A 21,499-nucleotide genomic window follows, 5' to 3' on the forward strand; every position below is an offset into this window, starting at 1 on the left:
CGCCGCGCCGGCGGCGGGCGGCGCTGCTCCCCGGCCTCCCGTCGGCCCGGCCCGCTCCGCGCCGACCGCCGCCGCTGCCGGGCCTCCGCCGCTTACCGGGGGGGCTGCGGGGCGGCGGCGCGGGACGGCGGCGGGGCGGGGGCCGGGGGGCGAGGGCCCCGCCGAGCGGGAGGGGGACGCTGGGGCGGGCTCCATGGCAACCGGATGTGAGCGGCGGCCGCCTCGCTGGTGCGGCGGAAGGGCGCGCCTCGGCGGTAACGCGGAAGAGCGGCGCAGCGGCGGCGGGACCGGCCGTGCCGGGCCGTGCCGAACCGGGCCCGAGTCGCCTCGGCCTCCCCGCTGCAGATGGCGGCGGCGGAGACGCTGGTGCGCGGCCTGGCGCGGCTGCTGCAGGACGCCGGTGAGTGGCGGCCGCCGCGGGCCTCGCTGGGCCGGGTCGTGTCAGTGCCCCCGGTGTGTGGGCGCTCACGGCCTGGCCCGTCCTTTCCCTTTCCTGCAGGGGACCTCGTCCTGGACGGCTCCAGCACGCTGACGCTGCTCACCTCCACCCTGCAGCACCTCACGCAGGTCTTCGAACAGCACCTGGGCTTCCGCAACCAGAACCGGGGCTTCGTGGCGCTGCCCTCGCACCCCGCCGAGACAGCCGCCATCCTCCAGGCGCAGTTCCTCTTCGACGTCCTGCAGAAGACTCACTCTCTGAAGGTCCGTACGTAGCGGGGCCGGGGGTGCTGCAGGGCCGGCCAGTGGAGGTGGCAGGCACAGCTTCAGAGCAGCCTCCTCTGGTGCCCATTGTCCCCGTCTGACGTGCAGGCTCCGTGGGTCAGAGAGCTCTCCCAGGGCTCTTGCGTGGAGTCGTTGCTTAGCACGATAGTATATAGCTGCTTACCTAGGATCAGCCGTGCAAGTCAGCGGAAAGTTTCTCGGAGTTAAAAATGGGGGCAGCAGGAGTTAATTAAGTTCTGACCTTGGTAAGGTGTTGTCATTGTTGGGGAAATGATTATTTCCTGAAGGGCTCGAGCAGTTCAGGCATATCTGGCACCTGAGCACAGCTGAGTGCTCCCAAAGTGATGATTGATGTGCCCAAGGCAGCGGAGCCAGGGAACTTGAGCAGAGGGGTCAGATGTTCTGTGCACTCTGAGGTTGCTGCTTACTTCGGCAGCCTGAACAGTGGTTCTGGTTGATCAGTTCCACAGCACAGGATATTTCTAGTAACATATCCTCATTAATTTTAACAATAAATAGGCTGTAGTAAAGAAGCCGTAATAAAGATAAAACTGCAGATCAAGAAATTCTTCAGAGAGGTTTTTGAAAGGTGGCATGTGCAGTGGTGCTGCACATGATTCTACTCGGTACTGATACATGCTGGATGGGTAGAAGAGGTGAAAGGAGCCTGAAAGGAGAAGAGGCATTAGCAGCTGGTTTGGGTTCTAAAGTGGGGCTCAAAAGGTATTGTGGCTGAGCAATAAAATCTGTGATGTCTTCAAAAACGTTTTTTTCCTGTGAGAGTGGAGCAGTATCAGAATGTTGTTGGGAGGATTTTGTAACAGTGTAGTGAGTGGGGAGATTAGAGTGGGGCCCACAGTCTGTGGAGAAACATGGGTCTCCCGGCAGGAGGAGGCAAAAAGGGACACTGCAATCAGGAGGATGTTGTGGTGAGTGCTCCTCTTCACTAGAAAATGTGCTCTCTCTGCAACAAGCCTTTAAAGAAGGGGAAGCTGCCCATTGATGTCTGGTAACTGGTTTACTTGGAAAAGCTAATAATTTATATCAGCCTGACAGATTTTTAAGACAGTGGAGGGAGAGGAGATGATCAAGACACACAGCAAGAATGTCATCTGAAATAAACTTTGCTAGAGCTGGTCATTAGAGCTTGCCAGTGCAAGCTCCCATTACAAATACTCTTGTTCAATGTGCAGCATAAGTGCTGGCAGGCAGTGGGCAGTGATTCATTCCTGGCAGGGCTGTAGCTGTGGAAGCAGTAGTGGTGATGAGGCCTTAGGATGTCTGTTCTGCATCTGATGAGTCACTTCTGTGCGAGTGTATATGTAACTGGCAGAGATGGTCTTTCTGGTTGTACTTTACTGTCTACAGTAGAAGCGGTAACTATTTCATTACTCACTTTCAATAGCAGCCAGAAATACTGTTTATGCACTGTCCATAGAAAGCATTAGAAGGTGGTTTTAATAGGGTGCTTTATGGTACATGAACACAGCCTAACTGCCCTGTGCTGAAAGAGCCTGTGGCTGTACTACAGAATACAAAGAGGAGGTTTGCAGCCACCTCAGTCTAACACTAGCAGTGCCTTGGAGACCGACTCTGTTTTCCTTTTTATCTGCTTGTGATTTTCCTTATTTGGCCTCTTGTGGTGAAATGCACATGCACACCTCCCACCAGAGTGCTATTCTACTCAGTTGCTTGATAAACATACCTCCAGCAGTTAGTTTTGTCTTTAGTAGATTTGCTGGTTATAGCTGATGAGGAATCCAGCTGTCAGGCCTCCCAGTGGTGCTGAAAGTAGTGTAGCCATGTGGGCAGGGGAGATGAAGAGGAGCTCTGTGGGCTGGAAGACTACACTTGCTAACATACTCTGTGGCCTCTGTTGTACTATGGATCTGGGGAAACAGTGCCACTACCAGCACTGGGAGAGAGCTTTTAAGGGATTACCAGAGCTGGAGGGACAGCCTGTTCAAGGTGCCGCAGTTGGTGCATCAGGTAGGTGGTAATGCAGCACAAATTAAACTTGACATGAGACTTCTTTTCTCATTTCTCCAGCTTGTTCATGTTCCAAACTGTGTTTTGCAATCTGCTGTGAAGATCTTCCCTTTCAAGTCCCTCCGGCATCTGGAAGTAAGTATAGACGGCAAGAGTGGTTTTGAGTCTTGCTGTTTGGGTTTTCTTGGCTAGTTTTGTGGTTGCAGAATGCCTCTACTCCTAAAAACTGGGTAGGCTTTTGTGGCTTCCCTGAAAGGCTAAGACTGAACTCCTGCAAACTTGCCTGGGGTAAAACTTGGATCTGCTCCACCAGTGTAACATTTTGATGTCTGTTGTTCTTACTTTCTCATCGCTCCTGCAGTTGAGGTCTGTCCCTCCACACTGCCTCCGGGGACTGCGATTTGTCTATTCTCAGCTGGAATCTCTAACCTGTTGCAAATGTATCAGTACACTGGAGGTGAGTGTCTCTACACAGCTCATGGAGTAAATTGCAAGAGAAAGGCTGTCTTGATCCTACAGCTCTTCACACAGGGAAGATGTAGGAGACAGTGTTAGCCCTTTTATTCATTCATGTTGTGTATGGCTTCATCTCCCTTCTCCTGTCTCAACCAGTGTTGAAGGATTCCCTGCTTGCCAGCACATGTGCTCTGTAATCTTCTCTTTAGCTGCTTGAGAATTTCTAGTTCTAGACAACATTTGTGTCAGCTAGGTCTGACAGCTCTGTGTATCTGGCTGTTTGCACATTCAAGGCCTGCAGCTGGTCAAGGTTTATTTCATTGTACCACAGCAGCCTTTTTAGAGTTTATTGTCAGAGGAAATGCTGTACCCCAGTGTACCTACGCTGCTGCCCAGCAGATTTCTGAGACATGAAGGCAAGCTCCAGCCATGAAGAACTGAGTAGCATGTTCTGTGCTGGCTGTGGGCCTCTGGGCTTCTCTCTGGGATGTAGAAGCAGAACAGGGGCTGATGGTAGGGAGTGCTTGCAGAGCTTTTTTTATCTGTCAGGACACAAGTATGTATCTTGCTTTTGTTTGAGGGAGGCCTGAAATGATTTTGTTAGCATGAATCTTTGTGCTCAGTGTTCTGAGCCTAAGAAATCTAACAGATTAGGTTAACTATTGCCACTTCAGAGTAGGAAACAAAAGCATCTCCTTTCTTTCTAAATATCTGGCCGTGGGATTCCCACCACCTCCAAATACTTGAATTAGGGGCATAAAAGTCACTGCCTCTCTAAGCAAGACAAGGTCTGTAAAGCACAGTATGTCAGCCACCTTCTAGACTGTTCTCCTGTGTTCATCTGCTTTTACTATAAAAGCTAGTACTCACCAAGGTACGGCTCCTCTCTTCCTCCTAGGAAATAATTTCAGCATGCGGTGGAGATCTGAGCTGTGCTCTCCCATGGTTGGAACTGCAGACCGTGAACTTCAGCTATAACTCAATCACTGCCTTGGATGACTCACTGGTGAGTGGGGCATCCTTCCTGCATGGCTGCAGAGAAGAGAGGAGATGATCACAGCCAAGAGCCAGGCCTTCTGTTACTGCTGCTGCTACGTCTGGGTGGGAGGAAGCGGGCAGTGATAATTTTGCTGGCCTCTCCCAGCAGGAGAGGCTTTTCATGCTGTAACAGAGACAGTTGTAGGATCTGATCTAGTATCTTTTTGTCTCTCAGCAATTACTGAATGCTCTGAGGATCTTGGATTTGAGTCACAACAAGATCCAGGATTGTGAGCACTATTTAACGGTGAGTATTTTGGACTGACCGGCAGTTGCCTCCTGTGCAGAGGATGCTGCTAAAATTCTGTAATCATTGACATCACGTTCCTACTAGGTGAGGTATAATAAAAGAAAACACTGATGTGGTGTGGCTTAGAATTAGCACTTACTGCCAGAAAACCGTTGTCCTGTATGTGCAGTCCGAGTGCCACTGAGGCAGAGAAGGCAGTGTTCCTCACCTCTAAGACAGAGAGTTAGCTCTAGTTGTCACTTGGCAGTCCAGCATGGCTGAGTGGTAAATGCACTGATACACACACTGTACTCTGTGGGTACAGCCCCTCACAGGGTGGACACTCCACTGTGGCCAAGACTTTGCTGTAATCTGTGCAGCAGGTGAGAATTAATGTAGCCAGGCATGGGGCTGTAGAAGCTTACTGTTCAGTTTGTTCAAACTGCAGGTAGCATTTACTTCCTGCTCTCAGAAATCAGTCAGTTACTCTAGAAAAGGAATAGTCCATCACAATGGCACATGTGTTTCTGGGAAACAGCAGTGAAATCCATGCTTTGCTGGACTCAATCTGCTTCTGTGAAGGAAGGCTATGAAACAGCTTTTCATGGAGTTGGTGGGGCTCACAATGTATCATTCCGCATCATCTTTACAAAGGGTTGTAAGTAAACCCTTATGAAAGGGTTTATTTTGGTAGTTCACTCCTTTTGCTGGCACAGGATGTCCAGTCCTTTCCTATGCTCCATCAAAGTTGGCGAGGAAAGAGGAAGGTGCTCCTGGCAAATTCTGTAAAGCAGTCAGATGATGCTGAGTGCCCCTAAACAAACCACTCCCAATGTGAACATCGAACTCTTCCTGCAGAAACAGTCTAAAGAAGCTCACTTGTTGGTTGACCTTCTTGGGATGAAAAAAATGGTAGAAGCTAGTGCCCTGCCTTGAGTTCAGGGCCAGGCTTTGAGATAAGGTCCCAACTGATCCAATGCTGCTCTTCTCTCTGAACAGACCCTTACAGAGCTAGAATACCTCAATCTGGCGTACAACTTCCTGTCCAAGGTGCCAAGCCTTGGCATCTTCAGCCGATCCAAGCTGGTGACTCTGATCCTGCGCAACAATGAGCTGGACAGCATTAATGGTGAGCCCACAAGGGAGAAGCATTTCTGAGTTTGAAGCCTTCCTGTCGTCCTTGAGAACAAACAGAATTTGAAATCTTGGGCACAAGTATCTTTACTAGGGTTTGGTTTTGGGGAAGGTTCCTAAGTTATGTTGTCTGGCATGCTGGTGGCTTCTTGATTTGTTCACAGGGGTGGAACAGCTTGTGAATCTGCAGCACCTGGATGTGGCCTATAACCTGCTGCTGGAACATGCCCAGCTGGCACCATTGTCCACTCTGCACTATTTAAGAAAAGTAAGCATAAAGCCTGATGGGTTGGTAAATTAGGGATTTCATGGTCAGGATGTGCAAGATGGAGACTTTGTGGTAACCAGAGAGTTTTGAAAGATAAGTTCAACTCTTGAGCATTTAATTTTATTGCAGGAAACTGATGGGGGAACCTTAGACAGCTGTGTTTCAGCCTTCATTTTTAGTGACCCTTTCTAAGCTAAACTTTTTTCCTATATTCATCCCCACTTCCTTGTTCATCCTTTCTGATTTTAACATTGTCAAGTTCAGTAAAGATCCTCCCATAATGCTGTTGTAGATTTGTGTGTTCAGAGAAGTCTGAAGGAGCATGGCAGTCACTATAGTGTTTGTGAAGGAAGATCATAGAATCAGAGAGTGGTTTCAATTGGTAGGGACCTCAAAGATCTAGTTCCAACCCTCCTGCCCTGGGCAGGGACACACTTCCCACTAGACTAGGTTACTCAAAGCTGCATCCAGTCTGGCCTTGAACACCTCCAGGGATGGGACATCTGCAGCTTCTCTGGGCCTGCAAAGGACTGTTCTTTCAACACTTCTCAGAGTCAGTACTGAAAAAGCTCATAATGATTTAGGTCATGAATAGGAGGTACTTTAATCTGCTTCTCTATTTGCTGAGCTAATTTCAAGAAGCATTTTAAAAGCCTAGTCCTCTCCTGGCTTGGTAACTGTTCCACTACAAGGATATTTCTTGAAGCAGAGAGAAAGACTGGAGCCTGCAGGTAGGATAGACTTGGGTAGAGACTATTGCTTCTAGTAACAACTTGTCTGTTTCCCTCACCCAGCTACATTTGGAGGGAAACCCAATATGGTTCCATCAAAATCACCGATCTGCAGCCCTTGTCCATGTGTCTCCCAGGGCAGCCTTCTCCAATGTGAGTATTAGCCACCTGCCTTCTGCCCCTGCTGTTGAAGGCATAGGGTGTTCTAACACTCAGGGCAAATGAGGGAGAGGAAACTTGCAGATTTATTCCAGCTGTGTTGTGGTTGCTTTTTTTTTTTTTTTTCCTTTACCTGCAGTAGAGTAGTTTAACCTTAAATTTTTACATGATGTGCTGGCCAGCACAGAGTTGAATACTGATCTCAGGTTTGCAACACCTCAAAACTATTTCAGTTTTGCTCAGAACTTTACTCTGTTCATGCTAGATAGTAACAATGTAGCTGGACTGTGCAAAGAAGGAACTCAGAGTCTTTGCCCACCTTACCAAAGTATGTATTGCTTTGGCAGCCACAGCCACCTCTGTGTCTCCTTCACTCTGCTCTCAGTCAGGTGTCATTACTGTTCCCTTACACTCCAGTGCTTAGGTCAGTTCTTGGTAATCTGATTTCAAATAAAGAAGCCAGCAAAGCCAGTGTTCTGGCAATTTAGCAAAATAAACTTACTTGCTAAGGGTCAAAGGTGTTCCAGAGCTGGTCTGGCCTTCATATTAGTGGCAAGTGGCTGGATTCATTGTCTTCAAACTGCATCTTGGAAAAAGCTTCACTGAGCTCAAATTACTGGAAGCTATGTGGAGTCAGGCTAGAAGTAGGATACAGGCTTTGAGGTGAAAGTGAGTACCTTTCAAAACAATTCGAGTTGTTGTAGAATAATCCATTGTATCGCTTCCGCAAACTGTCTTGGATATGTTTCTGGAAGTTATGAAGTCTGTAAACAGGAAAACTACAACAGTCCCTTCTGGCCTTATATACTATTGTAGGTAGCTACAACTAAAGGAATGGTGGATAGGCAGGAACAGGGTTGTTTCTTTGCAGTTTTTTTGCCAGGGATCCCAACCCTAGGGTGGCTTGAAGGGAAGTAGGAGTCAGCAGAAGTTGTCCTGAGTATGTGCCAGCCAAATGGAATCTGACTGCAAATGGGTCTCTAATTACAGTTCTTCTTGGACGGGGAGCCACTCTCTTCCTCAGACCTAATGGTAAGTATAATTGTTAAAAACTGATCTTACTGGCTTTGGGACTGGGAACTCTGACAGGTTTTTGCGTTGTCGTGTGTCCTATTAAATCTTTATGGGCTACCTTGACTTTGACACAGATCGTTTTGTCTCAGTTCATGCTGATTCCTAATAATTGTTGGAACTGGCCAGTGTAATTTATTCTGGCTTTTGTAGCCTTGCAGGACTTGGAGACTTGCCTGTTTCCTTTTCAGGTAGTGTATGGTACTTGACACTTGCTCTACATATCAGCAAAATAGTTATCAGTTTTTAAGAAAGGCAGAGAATGAGGTAAATGAGAGTGGTTGTGATAAACAATCCAGTCAATCAGGCAGGATCTGTTGTCAGTGTTTTGACTGAGATGGTGAAAGCTTGGGGTGAGGAGCAGGAAAGCTGTCAGCCTGAGTTGTGGCTTGGTTACCTTATCTGTCCTTTGCACTCAGCTGGAAATACTCTATTTTTCTTGCTTTAGCACCTTCCAAGACTTGTGCAAAGTGTGTCCCAGTCCATCCACACTTCTACCTCAGAGAAGACTGCACTGGACCGCAGTGCACTGGAGAGCTCCTGTGCTGCAGACTTCAGCGACAGTCAGTCCCCATCAGAGAATGTGGCCATCAGGGTCCCTCGAAAGAAAAGCAAGGTCTGGGACTGACATATAGCCATGTAGCTGGCATGTTGGGTGAAGGGGCTGCCTTGACATGAAAGCCTCCTGCAGTGAGATGTGGTCTGGTACTGACTGCATGGTTAGTGAGCCTCTACACTGCTGTGTGTTAGGAAGGGACTTTAAAATTAATCTTCATATACCCTCACAAGTGTTTCAGGGTGTGTCCCTACACTGTAACAGCTATAAGCCCTTCAGCTTGGCAGAGCACTTCACCAGGTGCTGTTTTCATTGTTTTAGTTCCTCACAACTACTTTTTTCCTGTTTTTTTCCAGGGAAAAGTCAAAGTGCGCAGAGCAAGTATTTCGGAGCCAAGTGACACAGAACACGAGCCGCAGGCATTACCCCTCTCTGCTGGTGAGGCTTGTCGTCTTCCTTAATAACATTGCAGCTAAACTGCCCACAGTAAGAGTGCTCTGGCCTGGTGACTACCTTCATACTTCCCCAGTTTTCTCTTTGCAGGTCTGGTCCTAGAGCATCAGAAGGAGATGAAGCGCTTGGCCAGCTTCAGAGATCGCTTTGGTGCTGACTGGCTGCAGTACAAGAGACACCTGGAGGAGCACGACCAAGTGCCCATCATGTCCCGCAGCCGTTCTGCAGATGAGATCACAGGCAGACCTGCTGCAATGGACTTGCAGAGTGAGAGCTCTGACCCAGAGCAAGGAAAGCCCCAAGTATTACCGCAGGAAGAAAGATCTTCTCCTCCTTTGGACGACACTGCAAAGGAGGAAGAGCCTGAAGTACAGCTGGATGAGCCTATGGAAGGAGAACAGAGAGGAGAAGAGGAGGCAGATGAGCTAATGCTTGGAGAAGAAGAAGAGGAGAAGGTAGAAGGTAAACAGGTCCTTTTAGTGCTGTTTTTAAGGTCTTGGATGACAACAAGATAGATTAATCAAATGTGATTTGTCTCTGAAGCTGTATCATGATGCCCAGTATTGTGGGAATACTAAGGACTTGGGTCCAGCAGGACTGAAGGCCTGCTGCCTGTACTGACCTGTATTGTGTCTTGTTTGGCAGTGGACCTGTGCCAGCCAGTGCTGGTGAGCCAAATAGAAGGTGAAGGGGACCCAGAGCCAGACTGGATCTTCCTGCGAGTCACAGCTAAGCATGTGATTGAGGTGGAACTGAAGGCTGCCAGAGTTCTTCACAAGCTGGAGCTGAAATGCCTGAAGAATGTGGAGACCTCTGAATTGACCTGGAAAAGGATGGTGAGTTACACTTCTCTGTGAGCCTTTATCATCTTACTCCCTGTGTATGGCAGTATTCTGGATTTGGGCTCCCGTTGAGAATCCTGCAGGTGTTTTCCTAGCTCCTGCAAAGCCTGATTGAGCATTCCTTCAACCCAATGCATGTGTATCTAATGACATCTGTATTGCTTAGACTACCTATGATAATGTAGCAGAAGGCAGCATCAAATCTCTTCAAAAGATGGAATTTAAAGCCAATGACTGGACTTGTTTTGGTGTGGAGGAATGAGAGACTTCTCAAGAGAAACTTAAATGAAATGGAGATCTCCTTCCTCCATTCCTCGCTGGGATATCACCCTGGCCTTGGAGGACTCTTTGTGGATTGCATTGTTTCTAGAGCAGCACAGAGCCTAGTGTGATGTTTAAAAAGCTCCTGGCAGCTCAGTGGGCAGTTTGCTATCTGCTCTAGGTACACACTTTAGCATTACCAGCCCTATTTGGCTTTTGTGGTTCTTTAGAAAGGGAGTTTGGAAATCCCCTTTTCCTTGTGGTAAGATTTTAACATTCAGTCTGTATACAGACATATTCACAGGTTTCTCTAATTCTGTTTTCTCTAAAAGCTCCAACTCATTTTTAAACCCTGCCCTTGTGCCTCTTTGAATGTTTGTGGTTTGATATTCTTCTGAAATACCTTCATGAAAAAGGTATTTTGTTTGAAATGCTTTGTTCTAGGCCTTGAGAGTTACTGTTTTAAGTTTCAAGCGCTTATGCAATTTTTCAAGCACTCAGTGCAAGTCTTGTCAGCACTTACTAGCTTTATATTTGTTTATTTTTTTCTGCCCATTTTACCAGACTCCCAGATGCTATCAGCTGTGGAGGGATGATTAGGATACACTAAATTAAGTGCTTGTATGGCCATGTTTCAGCTGTTTGCAAGCAAATGTAGTCTGTGAAAGCTTCTCCCTCATCCTAGAAAGGTGTTTTCTGTCCCCTGCAGGACCTGGAGCGAGTTTTCCCTGTCCTCACGTTGCACTTCAGCTACATTCGCAAAGACCGGCAGAAGCGCAGATATGTGGTGCTTGACGACTGCCCGGAGCAGTGTCTGCAGGTGGGGGAGGCTTGGGGAGGGGGAAGTGTTACTGCAAGACACTGAATTCTTCCAGCAGCATAGGGCTGCTGTTCTCAGAGTATGTGAGCACCTGCTGCCCGTGTCTGGCTTGTTGGGATTTCTTCTTTGTACAGATGACCTGTGGAGGGCCCTGTGAGCATGGCCATGGGCAGTGGAGCTCCTGTAGCATAAACATTGCTGTCAAGGAGAGAGTCTTGCAATTTTCTCCCTCTTGGTCTGAAAAGTTTGTAGTCAAGCTAGTGATCATTACTTGTGCACATGCAGTGTCATGTTTTGTGGGTGCTGAGTGATGTGCTGGCCTGTGCTTGGTCCTCTGGACAGTGAATGTCAGTGCTATGTCCACATAGCTGCTGTAGGGACTCTGGCCTCTAATTCATTAATTTCTCTCAAGATACCATTTAAGTACATTTAAACAAGTTGTTAGACACAAGACACAAATAGATGGGACCTTTGAGATCAGAGTTCTAGAGGGAGCCTGTCAGTATGTAACTCTCAGGCACAGACCTGCAAAAACCAGTTGTCTTGGTCTACTGCAGTGAAGCTCCATGCCCCTGGCAAGTTTTGCACAACTGGGAAATGTTCTTCCCCTTACACTCTGAAATGCTATAGTGAGGCATGTGAAAAGACTTGCTGGTGTCAGAAGCTTGATTTTTATTAGGACAATCATAGCTACCTGATAGCATCCTTTTCCCTGTGCTGCTATTTATAGTGTATCCTCAAAGTGTTGTCCCCAGCTGTTGAGGAGAATCGGCAAAATCAGGACCAAGAGAAGGGATGCATGAAGCTCCAGTGCCTGAAATGCAAGCAGGAGTTTTCACAGTCCCTGCCCCCCTGGCATCAAGGTTCCTATTCTTCAGAGCTTGGAGACACCAAAATCCTGGAGACTCTAGTTGCCTCAGATCAAGGTAGGCTGTAGTGCCCAGAAGAAGGATGTTTCCTAATTAATGCCCAGGCAGACTTCTAGAGTGGTAGCTGTGGTACAGAGCATGGAATGTATAGGAGATGTGTTGTCTGTACTGGAATTTAAAACCTATTGTGGGATGAACTCTCACTTGGCCTACTTGGACTGGGAAAAGCCTGCCTTGTTTCCTGGCAGGAAAAAACCACTGGATTAAGGTTAAGCAAACAGCACTCCTGTTCTGGGTAGCCTAGGGGAACACAAAGGTGCTGGAAACTGAAGTCTGGGAGAGGACTTAAAGGTGATGTAGTCAGTTCTGCCGCAGAGACTTTATTTTTTCTAAAGAGCTTTTGCTAATGGAAGCTTCCAGGGAATCTGCATCAGTATTTTAGGTGAAACTTTGGCTGTTGGACATCAGAGAAACAACCAGAGCCCTAATCTAAGTCTCCCTGTCTGTGATCTTGAGCCCACTCTTGCTGCCACTTCGGAGGAGCAATTTATTCCTTTTTTTGTACTTGAGGGCCATTGTTCTCCCCTGGCAGCTTTTCCTGGTTTCTGTCCTCTGGACTAAATAATATAAATTCTCTAGAAAATTTGCTTGTCAGTCATATCTCATACATTCAGTTTCTTGCTGGTCTTTGTACTTTTTCCTATTTGTCTACATTTTTCTTTGGCTGTTTAAAACTAGATGTGGTATTTCAGCTGAGATGTGACTAGTCATGAGTAGGCATCTTTTGATTGCTGTATTTTTCAAAGCTCAGTTTCTATTTGAAGTGGGGAGTGCTGTAGCTGAAAAGATGCTGTTTGACAAAGTATCCTGGGATTGAAGTACTGCAGTGAACACAGAAGTGCTGTCCTGGCTGCAGCATTTCTCCACCCCAGGATACTTTCTTCTCTCTGCCAGAGTAATGGGAATCCCATGATCCAGCTGGGAATTTGTTCTGGTATGGGTGAAGGGAGCAACAGGAATCAGTGTCATAAGGGATGAGGACAGCTGGGGAAGGGACACAGCATGCTGGGAATGGAGGTGGCTAAGGAAGATTGGATTGACTGGTCATGAGCTTGGGCTTCCAAGGTTATGTGAGCACTTGCAGCTGTGAAGTGGAGGAAAGTCATGAGACAAAGCCCTGATACAGTTTCAGTTGCAACCACAGCACACACTGGGCACCCTAAATCTGAGCAGAACTATTTCATGTGGCACTGATCCAGAATTTCCGGTTGATTTGTGAGGGGAGGTATGTAGGATATGCTTCTGAACAAGTTGCTCAACAAGCTGCTCAAGTCAGACTGTAACTATTCTCTACTTGGAAAAGGGAGGGTTCATGGTTTGCAGAGGAGGTGGGGGAAAGTAAAATCTTGCTAGGGAGAGCTGTTCTGGCTTTTCTTTATACCTGACAAAATCTTTCACAGGTCCTGCAGCAGCTGGTGAGCCCATAGCCTGTCCCACTTGTTCCAGTGACCACGTGGTCATTCTGCCTTCAGAGGAGTGCTCCAGCACACCTCTGCCGCCTGGTGCCGACAGCACGAGTGAGGACCTGTCAGACTCTGTGCTGGAGGGAGGCAGCCAGCCGGAGGGCCCAGAGGAAACATCTGTCCTGGCCAGTGAGAGCAGGAAGTTCTACATTGGTGGGGAGGACAGCTCGGAGATAGACACCAGCAACAGCACCAGGAGCCCGGAGCCGAGCGCTGAGCCTGACAGCACTCTTCATCCCACCTGCCACGGATCAGAGGGCAGCTGTGGGAAGGAGCAGGGCGTGAAGAGCCAGTACTTGTCCCTCAGCCACACGGACACCAATGGGGGCAGCCTGATGGGAAGCTACCATTACAGTGTTTCTCGGGGGCCCACTCCTTCCCCGCTCTCTTTGAACTCTGAGTCTGAGGAAACATGGAATCTCAGTCCTTGTGAGTATGAGGAAGCTGTGCAGGGTTTAGGGGTGTTGACAGCTTGTTGCTGGTTTTATCATTGGTGCTTGCAGGGTACACTTCCTCTTGTTTAATGGGGAAGGGGGACATCAAGTATGAGCAGCCATAAACATATGGTTCTTATGAGCAGAGATTTTGATTCCCCTCTTTGTTAAATCCTCATGCCTGAAGATAGGAAAAGTGAGTCAGCTCCTAATACCTATTATTGCTTAGAGTCTGAGTAATAGGGTCTTGTTCTGGAAGCTGCATTGCTCAGTTATGGACACACTGCGTTCCTGTGGCATCCATGAGCTGCCAGCTGGAGCATTACCTTTGGAAAATAGTATGCACAATTCCTCTGTATTTATTCTTTGGCTTAAGTGCATTGTGAGTTGCTGTGCTGGTAGGAGGCTCTGGTTTGTGGATCTACAGTTGTTTGTGCTTTCCTCACTTTTTTGTGAGCTTCAGATGACAAAACCTGTCCAAGAGACTGCATGCTGGCTGTGTGAGAGCTGTCATGCAAGACAGGAGGTCCACAAATGATTTTTCTGAAGGACCTTGGATTTCTGATGTAGCAGACTGCCTTTGCCTGGGTATCAGCTTGTGGTTTACAGAATAACAAGTTGGAAAGGAGCTGTGGAGGTTATCTGGTCTAGCCCAGCAAGTGACTCTACTGCAGCTGAGTGTAGTTCTGATTTACAGCCTATTGTTTTCTTCATCTATAGAGGTCTCCCCCAGTCCTTCAAGACTGCTGTGCCTCAAAGAAGAGTCAGTGTGGAATCACAGTTTTAAGGTTGCTATGTTCAGTCTTGTACAGTTGAAGTATGAGAAATAAAGCAGTCTCTTTTCTGGGGTCAAACTGTGAGGTCCCAATTTAAAACTGAGCCTATGGAAAGTTCCTGGTGAGGAGTGGTTGATTAGTGTAGCGTTTCTGGTGGAGAGCAGGCTGTGCTGGGAAGTGTGAACTCATGGGCAGTACTGTGGCTGTTGTATAAATTTTTTGGCTATACAATTTCATGACAAACCTAATTATACGCTTTAGCAGTTTTATTTGTGTCTTCCTCAGGCCCCTTTAACCTTGCCACAATCAAAGTTAGTTAAAAAGTTGACCTGAGCTGACACCAACTGAAATAAGAAATATCTTTCTGGTTTTGTGATAAAGAATTGTCCTCCTGCCAAATCCAGCAGCAAAGCAGTGTCCTTCTGTGACTAAACAGCCAAGCACAGTTTGAATCTGGCTTAGACCAAAGCTTTGTATATCTGAAAAAAAAAGCAAGTGTTGGAGCAGTGAATTCCTCTTTTATCTCCACATGAAGACCTGTGGCCTGTAAAGCCCACAGGTTTGGCCCTTTGTCTTGAGGAGAGACTTGATGGAAGCAGGTGTGCAGAGGGGGGTGACAGTGCTGCCCTGGTGCCTGTCTGATTGCCCGGGCAGTGGACAGTGTCATTGCTGCCCTTTGCTCTCCTCAGCTGTAAACAGTGTCCTGAACACGAGGGACTTCCGGTCAGTGGATCATCGCCTGAGGCTATACCTGGACATGGAAGTCTTTGAGGAGAATGCTGAGGAGTTCCAGTGCTTCCTCAAGGTGAGCTCTCACAGCACCACTCCTACAACTTTTCTGCTGTCTCCCTTGCCACCCTGTGAGTTCTGCACTGAGGTGGCATCTCAGAGACTGTGGGATGTGAAGGGAGCTGAACTGTCTTTGAGTCTGGCCTTTCTGTGGATGAGCTGTCAAGGGGCAGGCCAAAGCTATGACCCACCCTCTGTGTGCTCTAGGTGGTCATGGTGAAATTTGGCCGGCCAGAAGAGTTCCTCTCAGTCCTGGTTGCTTCTGATCTCAAGATTTATGTTCTGGAAGTCACTGGAGCTATCAGGTGAGGACCCTGCAGCAGTCTGTGAGTGCTGGGTAGTGCCAGCCTGTGCTAGCCTTGCTGCCCTTACCCTGGAGGGGTGGTGACATGCACAGACTCTTCTGGCAAACCCCCTGCTGCAGTCTGACATGGGAGAGGAGATGGGGCAGCCTGCTGCAGCTGAGGGCTGTGCTCTGTGATTAGGGGACAACCTGCAGACTGGCTGAAGAAGAATGACTCTCACTACCTATCTGATATTTCTCACCTGGAAGTGGGACTCTGCCACCAGACCTTGCGAATGGAGTTTGAGAACCCAAAAACTTCCTACAATCTGCTGATCCGGAACCAAAGCTGCTGTGACCAGTTCCTGCAGACCTTGACAGGTAAGAGTAGAACTGTAGGGGCGTGGGGGAGAGGATTTGAAATATTTGTTTTTGGGGAACTATCAGGACAGCTATTGTTGGATATATGTTGGAAATAAACTTCTTGACAGGTCATAAAAAAAGCTGTGAGAAAATCTCACTGCCATCACAACTTGGAACCTCTCTGAACAGCAGAGAAGTGTCCTGAACTGTTGCGTACTGCCCTTGGGTTTGCAGTAAAAGACACCTGCCTTCTCCCCCTCTTTAGATCTCATGCAAGAATTGCCTGCTAAGCACAGGAGTAAGGTGAAGGAAATCCCCATTGTGGAAATGAATCCCCAACACTGGCTATGGTAAGAGCCTGTGAGAAGTTTGGATTTCAGGTAGAAAGGGGTGTCTGCTTGTCCAGCAGACCCTGGGAAGCATGGTGCTGGAAACAGGGTAGCACAGAAGGAGGCACTACTGGAGTTGCAGCCAGGCCTATGTTAGTGGTTTAAGGCAGCTGTCTCAAGTGCCTGCTGCACAGAGGGCGAACAGGCAAAAAGGTGTCAGGGGCTGAGCCAGGCGGGGCAACTTCAGCTCTTCTGGAGGAGCCAGGTTATAATGGAGGGAGAAAAAGCAGGAGGCATAGGGCAGCCTTCTTTCTTGCAAGAAACATTTGGCTCCTGGCTGTCAAGGTGGTAGTCAGAGGACCAGGAGAGGGAGGACTTTGCATTATCTGAAGAGATATGGGTTCTTCCCTTCCCCAAGAGGACTGGGAAGAGTAGCTAGTTCACAGCAAACCTAGACTGGAAACAGAGTGCTTCCTTATCAGCCCACTGTTGTATCTCCTCCAGGCCTCTGCTGGACTCCAAGACCACAGATTCTACAGCTGCAGATGGCACTTGTTTCTTCTACCTGCTGGCATACCTGATCCAAGGTACAGGAGATTTCAGTAGCCAGATGTCCCACACGCTGTGCTGTCTGCTTACATGCTTGTGATTTTAGTGTACAGTCTAGGGGAAAAGAGCTGTGCCCTTTTTTCAGCAGTGAAATGGGGTGGGGGCATGAGTGAGGGTTCTTTTGTAGTGTTGGGTTGTGTAGAATAGCAGCATACTTCTGTACATCCAGCGAATCTCCCAGTCCTTTGCTACATGGAAGTCTAGGCTCTAGGGAGCAGCTGGTCTTGCACACCAGTTTTGGTGACAGCTTGAGAAGCTAGAGATTATCTGAGGGCTGGATCATTGCCCTGATCTGAGGGAAAGATGAGGAGTCAAAAACAGATGGTTTGTGTGAGTTGCTGAAAGGCTCCTTTATTTGGGAAAACAGAAGTAGGTGTCCAGAACCTGAGATGATAGTACAGGAGAAGCCTGCTGGAGCCCTTCAAGTTTTGTTCCAGGCCTTGCTGAGGGACAGATGTGTTAAACTTAGGGTTTGAGTCTTCAGTGAACAATTCCAGCGTTGTCATAGCTTGGGACACTGAAAAAAAGCAGCCTAGCTCTTAATCACATTCTGACCATTTTGCTAAGCTTTTGCACCCCTGGTCACCATTGACCATTGGGGAGGTGTGAGAGTGTGAGGATCAAAAGGAATCTGTGGGAAGTACGTATATTGCTATCCTCAAGCTGAACAAATAGTATGTGAGAGGGAGAACTTACAGTGCATTTTTCTTACTCTACAGTTTTTTCCTCTCGTAGAGTACAGTGCCCAAAACTGGACACAGTTCCAGCTGACATCTCATTACCAAGTAGACAGGATTAATTAAACATCCCCTTTCTGATAGTCCTACTAATTCCCAAGAGTGAGATGTGATGAGAAAAGCAACATACTGTTGCATGAGCTTGTGATCCCCTGTGACCTCAGCCAGTTTTGCTAATGGTGCCCTATTGCTGTGCATCTAACTTATTCCCAAGTTCCTGTGCTTTTAATTTGCATCCACTGAAATAGCTGGATTATATTTATGTTCCCTAAAGTTTATCAAAACTATTTTATTTCCTGTAATATTTATGATGCATCCCAGCTTGGTATTAAACTTGATGTGTGTGCTCTCTGTTCCACCCATCAAATATCTGCAGCCAGACAAATCCAGGCCAAAAAAGGCAGGCTTTGAGCTGCAGCTGTCAAATTTTAACTAAGGAGTAGTAAAATGTTATTTAAGAGGTCAAAGGACTCAAGTGACTTCTCCTGCCTCACTTGAGGGCATGGAGCCTTGCTGGGCAGTGGTCTTTCATGTGCATGCTCCTGCAACAAGATTGGATAACCTGGTCAAGCCCAGCCACATTTCAGTACCCTGGTCCCCTCTTCAGTCAGGAAGCTGGATAAAGTGGTGCACCCAAGTTACTGCTGCTGTAAAGGATTTCCCTAGGGAAGGAATGGAGAGCAAAGCTGGTTCTGTGGTGACTCAGGCTCTCGGCGAAGCCTTTCTTATTCCCTCATATCCTTTTAGGGGCATCTGCTTTTCCTGTGACTCTGCTGAGTACCCGAAGCATGCTATTTCTGCTGGAGGAGAATCACCAATGGCAGGTGCAGCCCTCCTTGGATGAAGACCATGAGGGAGAAATGCCTCCTAGGAGCAACATCCAGTTGAAGGAGAAGCAGCCAATCACCAGTATTAGCAATATCATAACCTATCGCCTCTGTCCTTGTGACATCAAGCTGATGCTTTACGATGAGGTAACTGGGAGCGGTCATGGGCTCAGAATGCTGACCTGAGCTGACTGTGCTCAGATCCTGTTCCTGCAAGAATGTCTTGGGGCTGTCATCTCCATCCTCACCCAGGGCCTTGTACCACAGAGCCAGGGAGCACAGTGGGAAGTCATGCAAGGGACACTCAACTGCTGGCAGCAGAGAGGGAGGAGGAGGTCACAGAGGAATTAGGAGGAACCGGCAGCTGTGCTGGGGGATGGTGGCTCAGGGCTAATTGGTACCTGTCAGGCCAGTCTGCTCATTCACCTCTCTACCTTTCCTCCCTGCCAGGTACTGAAGCTAGAGAGCACTTGGCACATCCGTACAGAGTGCCCTGAGCTCCTGGTAGAGCTGGTGGAGTGGATCCGTGGGCCCTGGGAGGAGATGTTCTCAATCGAGCTCCGGAAGGCTGTGTATGAGGCACTGGAGTGAGCCTGGTGGCTGGAGCGGGCGGGACTTGGAGTCAAGTGCTGCTGTGCCAGCAGTGGTGCACAAGTGTCTTCCACTTCCCATATGACCTTGCTGTCCTGTGGCCTCTGCTTTCCACTCTACTCTTGCCCCTGGCCCCTTCTGGTGAGTAAGAGGGGAGCACATGATGGTTCAGGTTGCACAGTAATTTATTTGCACTGGACTGGCCACTGAAGGAGAAGGTGGAGAGTGTTCCTTGTAATAGTGTGTAAGCTACCAAAAGGCAGTCAGGTGCCATTTCTGGCAGTTGCATTTGCTGCCTTCTTAGCTGTTTCAGGACAGCTATCATTATATGCTGATAATTTTTTTTTTCCTCTCCCTCCTTCTTGTCTGTGGTTTCCCTAAAGCTACCTGCTTCAAACCGGAGCCTGATTGCACAAGGGGATGAAGCATGTTGTACACAACCCCACAGAGAGCCCTTGCCTCTTTGCCTGATGGGGCATGGCTCAGTCTGCTGCTGTAGTCTTTCACTGTCACTAGGAGGAAGGAGCCTCAAGGTTCTCAGCACAGAAATGTGTTGCTCATTTCTTAGGGGTCAGGACCTTGATGGACACCAGCAAGTATAACCAAGGCTTAGGCTTTTTCTGAGAAGTCCAAAAGCAAGAGTCTATTTTAACATGAGTTTTACTGTTTTCTATTATAATAAAAGCTTATATTTATTGAATTGTCATGTATTCCTTGCTTCATTCTTTTGCAGTGTTGTAATGTCTTTCTAAGGGCTTCCATACTAGCTTTGCCGTTGCCCCAAGGGTTCCCTAGTATCTCATCAGATTCAGGCCATTCTCCCTGTCCTGTTCAGGGTGGGTGTGAATGGGCTGCTAGGCTAATCTTCTCTACCTTCCTGGCTTCCAAGCAGCAACAAAGGAACAAGTTCTAAACAGGATTAGACTGACACCAGGTACAGGTTGTGGTGTTCTCCTTTGACAGTTGCCTTCAGGTGGGCATCCTGTGGCCTTTCAGGCCCAGCACACTGCTTACTGGCTGTACAGGCCCTCAGAGGCTTGACTCTCTCAGGAGCTGCTGTTGGTGTGACTGTGGAGGTGGGAGTGCCTGCCTCTAGGTTCTTCAAGGTGGGATCTGATACCCTAAGTAGGGACCTTTACTGATGGTAGCTTTTCCCAGAACAGCATCTCTGTTTTCCTATGAATGTTCAGTCTGCAGTTTCAGGGCAAGATTTCTGACTGTTCAATCTTTAGTGACAAACCTCTATTTTATGTCAATGTGATCTTGATTTTTATAAAGATGTACATTTGACATTCAGTGACCTGATGCCTGTTTTCTTTGGATATTGAATATGGCAGCTATTCACAGTAGTCTCTATGACATTTAAACTTTCCACGTGCCCAAAATTGGTGTCAGTGGCTTCAGTTTCTGTTGTCGAGAAAACAGCAGGGACTTGGCCCCACTGCATCCTTCTTCTTCCCTGAAAAGATGCAATAAAGTTTCCCTTCCTGCTCAAACCCATCTATGCCATCCTTATAGCCTTAGGTGAGCAGGAAATTCAGTTTCCATCCTGGGTGTGAAGGCCACTCTTTCTTGGGGTCACTGTACTATTGGGCATTCTTCTGTCCCTTCCAGAGGCAGTTGAGTTGCTGAAGGCCCACAGTGGCCGACATTTTTATCTAGCCTTCTACAGACTTGATAAGATCTGCACTGTCTGGAGGCAGATGTCACAATTCATCCCACTTTCCCCCCTCTTCCTCAATCAGCATATGGCTGCTGCTCTCTGTTCCTTTGGGGATCTCAGACCTTAAGTGGGAGTGATTTCAGTCCCCAGCTTTGTCTGGGGGAAGGACTTTCAGAGAGCTGAGCCAGTAAACACCAGCAGGGTTTTATGTCTTCATCTTGCCATTTAAGGAGCTTGTGTAAGTTCTGCCTTCACCTTCTATAGTTGCATTTTTCACAAAGGGCAAGAGTCAAATTTGGAGTTACTGGACCAGCTCCTTGATGTCTCTTCTGCTCAAGCTGATTCCCTGAGAAAACTCATCCCTGGAACTTGCTTTTCTGATCCTAGCCAAGCTACTACACCTTTGCTGCTCCAGTATCTGGGTATGTGTTGAGGGGCCTGACAAAGTGTGGACTGCCAGAACCAAAGATTTTGGTTGTGTGCCTGTCCACTGCTCTTCTCAAGCTCTTCCTGCTTTTTATTTCAGAGGTGACTACTCATTTGCTTCTCTTCTTTGCCATGGCTGTGGTGGTTTGTGCTCCCAGCTCAACACCAGCCTCTTGTTCCCATTAACAGAACCCTGCTTTTCTGCATTCCTTTGGCTGCTGCACTGACGGGAAAGCTCACATGTACTGCTGCAACCTGTCTCCTGCCTCATGAAACACTTGCTTTGTTTTCACTTAGCCTTTTCTCCTGGTTATTACAGATGAACCCCTTTTTGGTTACTCCATGATCACAAATGCTTTGCTGTAGGGCCTCCTGCACCTCCTGCAGTGATTACATTAACCGATCTCCTTGCATCAGCTGGGTGTGTGCAAGGGCTCCCCTGACACACTCCACCATCCAGCACTACAGGCATCCCACTGATGGCTGTGTGGGAACTGGGGTGTTAGGTGTGTTAGGACAGCTGGGGTGTGCAGAAAGGTGGAATATATCT

The 21,499-nt window shown here is 47.9% G+C and overlaps 1 protein-coding gene across 5 annotated transcripts; it reads left to right on the top strand.

Annotated features, from left to right (window-relative positions):
- The first annotated feature begins 203 nt into the window (after positions 1 to 203).
- On the top strand, positions 204 to 19,560 carry STK11IP (serine/threonine kinase 11 interacting protein). Of its 5 annotated transcripts, XR_008437880.1 has the most exons (25): positions 204 to 400; positions 500 to 702; positions 2,773 to 2,847; positions 3,074 to 3,169; positions 4,067 to 4,174; positions 4,382 to 4,453; positions 5,435 to 5,564; positions 5,734 to 5,837; positions 6,632 to 6,721; positions 7,718 to 7,759; positions 8,247 to 8,414; positions 8,711 to 8,792; positions 8,898 to 9,269; positions 9,453 to 9,643; positions 10,620 to 10,730; positions 11,461 to 11,656; positions 13,060 to 13,551; positions 15,022 to 15,137; positions 15,329 to 15,426; positions 15,607 to 15,785; positions 16,033 to 16,117; positions 16,601 to 16,683; positions 18,190 to 18,416; positions 18,720 to 19,001; positions 19,244 to 19,560. XR_008437880.1 is itself a non-coding variant. In XM_053982471.1 (24 exons), the coding sequence occupies exons 1-24, from the start codon at positions 346 to 348 to the stop codon at positions 18,858 to 18,860; spliced, it is 3,516 nt and encodes a 1,171-aa protein (XP_053838446.1). In that variant the 5' UTR covers positions 204 to 345; the 3' UTR covers positions 18,861 to 19,560. The 5 variants fall into 5 exon arrangements, 3 of the variants coding, with proteins under 3 accessions (XP_053838446.1, XP_053838447.1, XP_053838448.1); XM_053982471.1 differs by having other exon boundaries at positions 18,720 to 19,560; XM_053982472.1 differs by lacking the exon at positions 10,620 to 10,730 and having other exon boundaries at positions 18,720 to 19,560.
- Positions 19,561 to 21,499: the final 1,939 nt, after the last annotated feature.

Source organism: Vidua macroura, chromosome 7 (assembly GCF_024509145.1).
Source record: "Vidua macroura isolate BioBank_ID:100142 chromosome 7, ASM2450914v1, whole genome shotgun sequence".
Lineage (NCBI taxonomy): Eukaryota > Metazoa > Chordata > Aves > Passeriformes > Viduidae > Vidua > Vidua macroura.

Bases quoted from the DNA above. Each gene is read 5' to 3' on its own strand.
- STK11IP (XM_053982471.1), top strand. From the start codon at position 346: ATGGCGGCGGCGGAGACGCTGGTGCGCGGCCTGGCGCGGCTGCTGCAG. The intron at 8,415-8,710 runs GTCTGGGACTGA...GTTTTTTTCCAG, and splicing joins TCCCTCGAAAGAAAAGCAAG to GGAAAAGTCAAAGTGCGCAG. The intron at 16,118-16,600 runs GTAAGAGCCTGT...TATCTCCTCCAG, and splicing joins AATCCCCAACACTGGCTATG to GCCTCTGCTGGACTCCAAGA.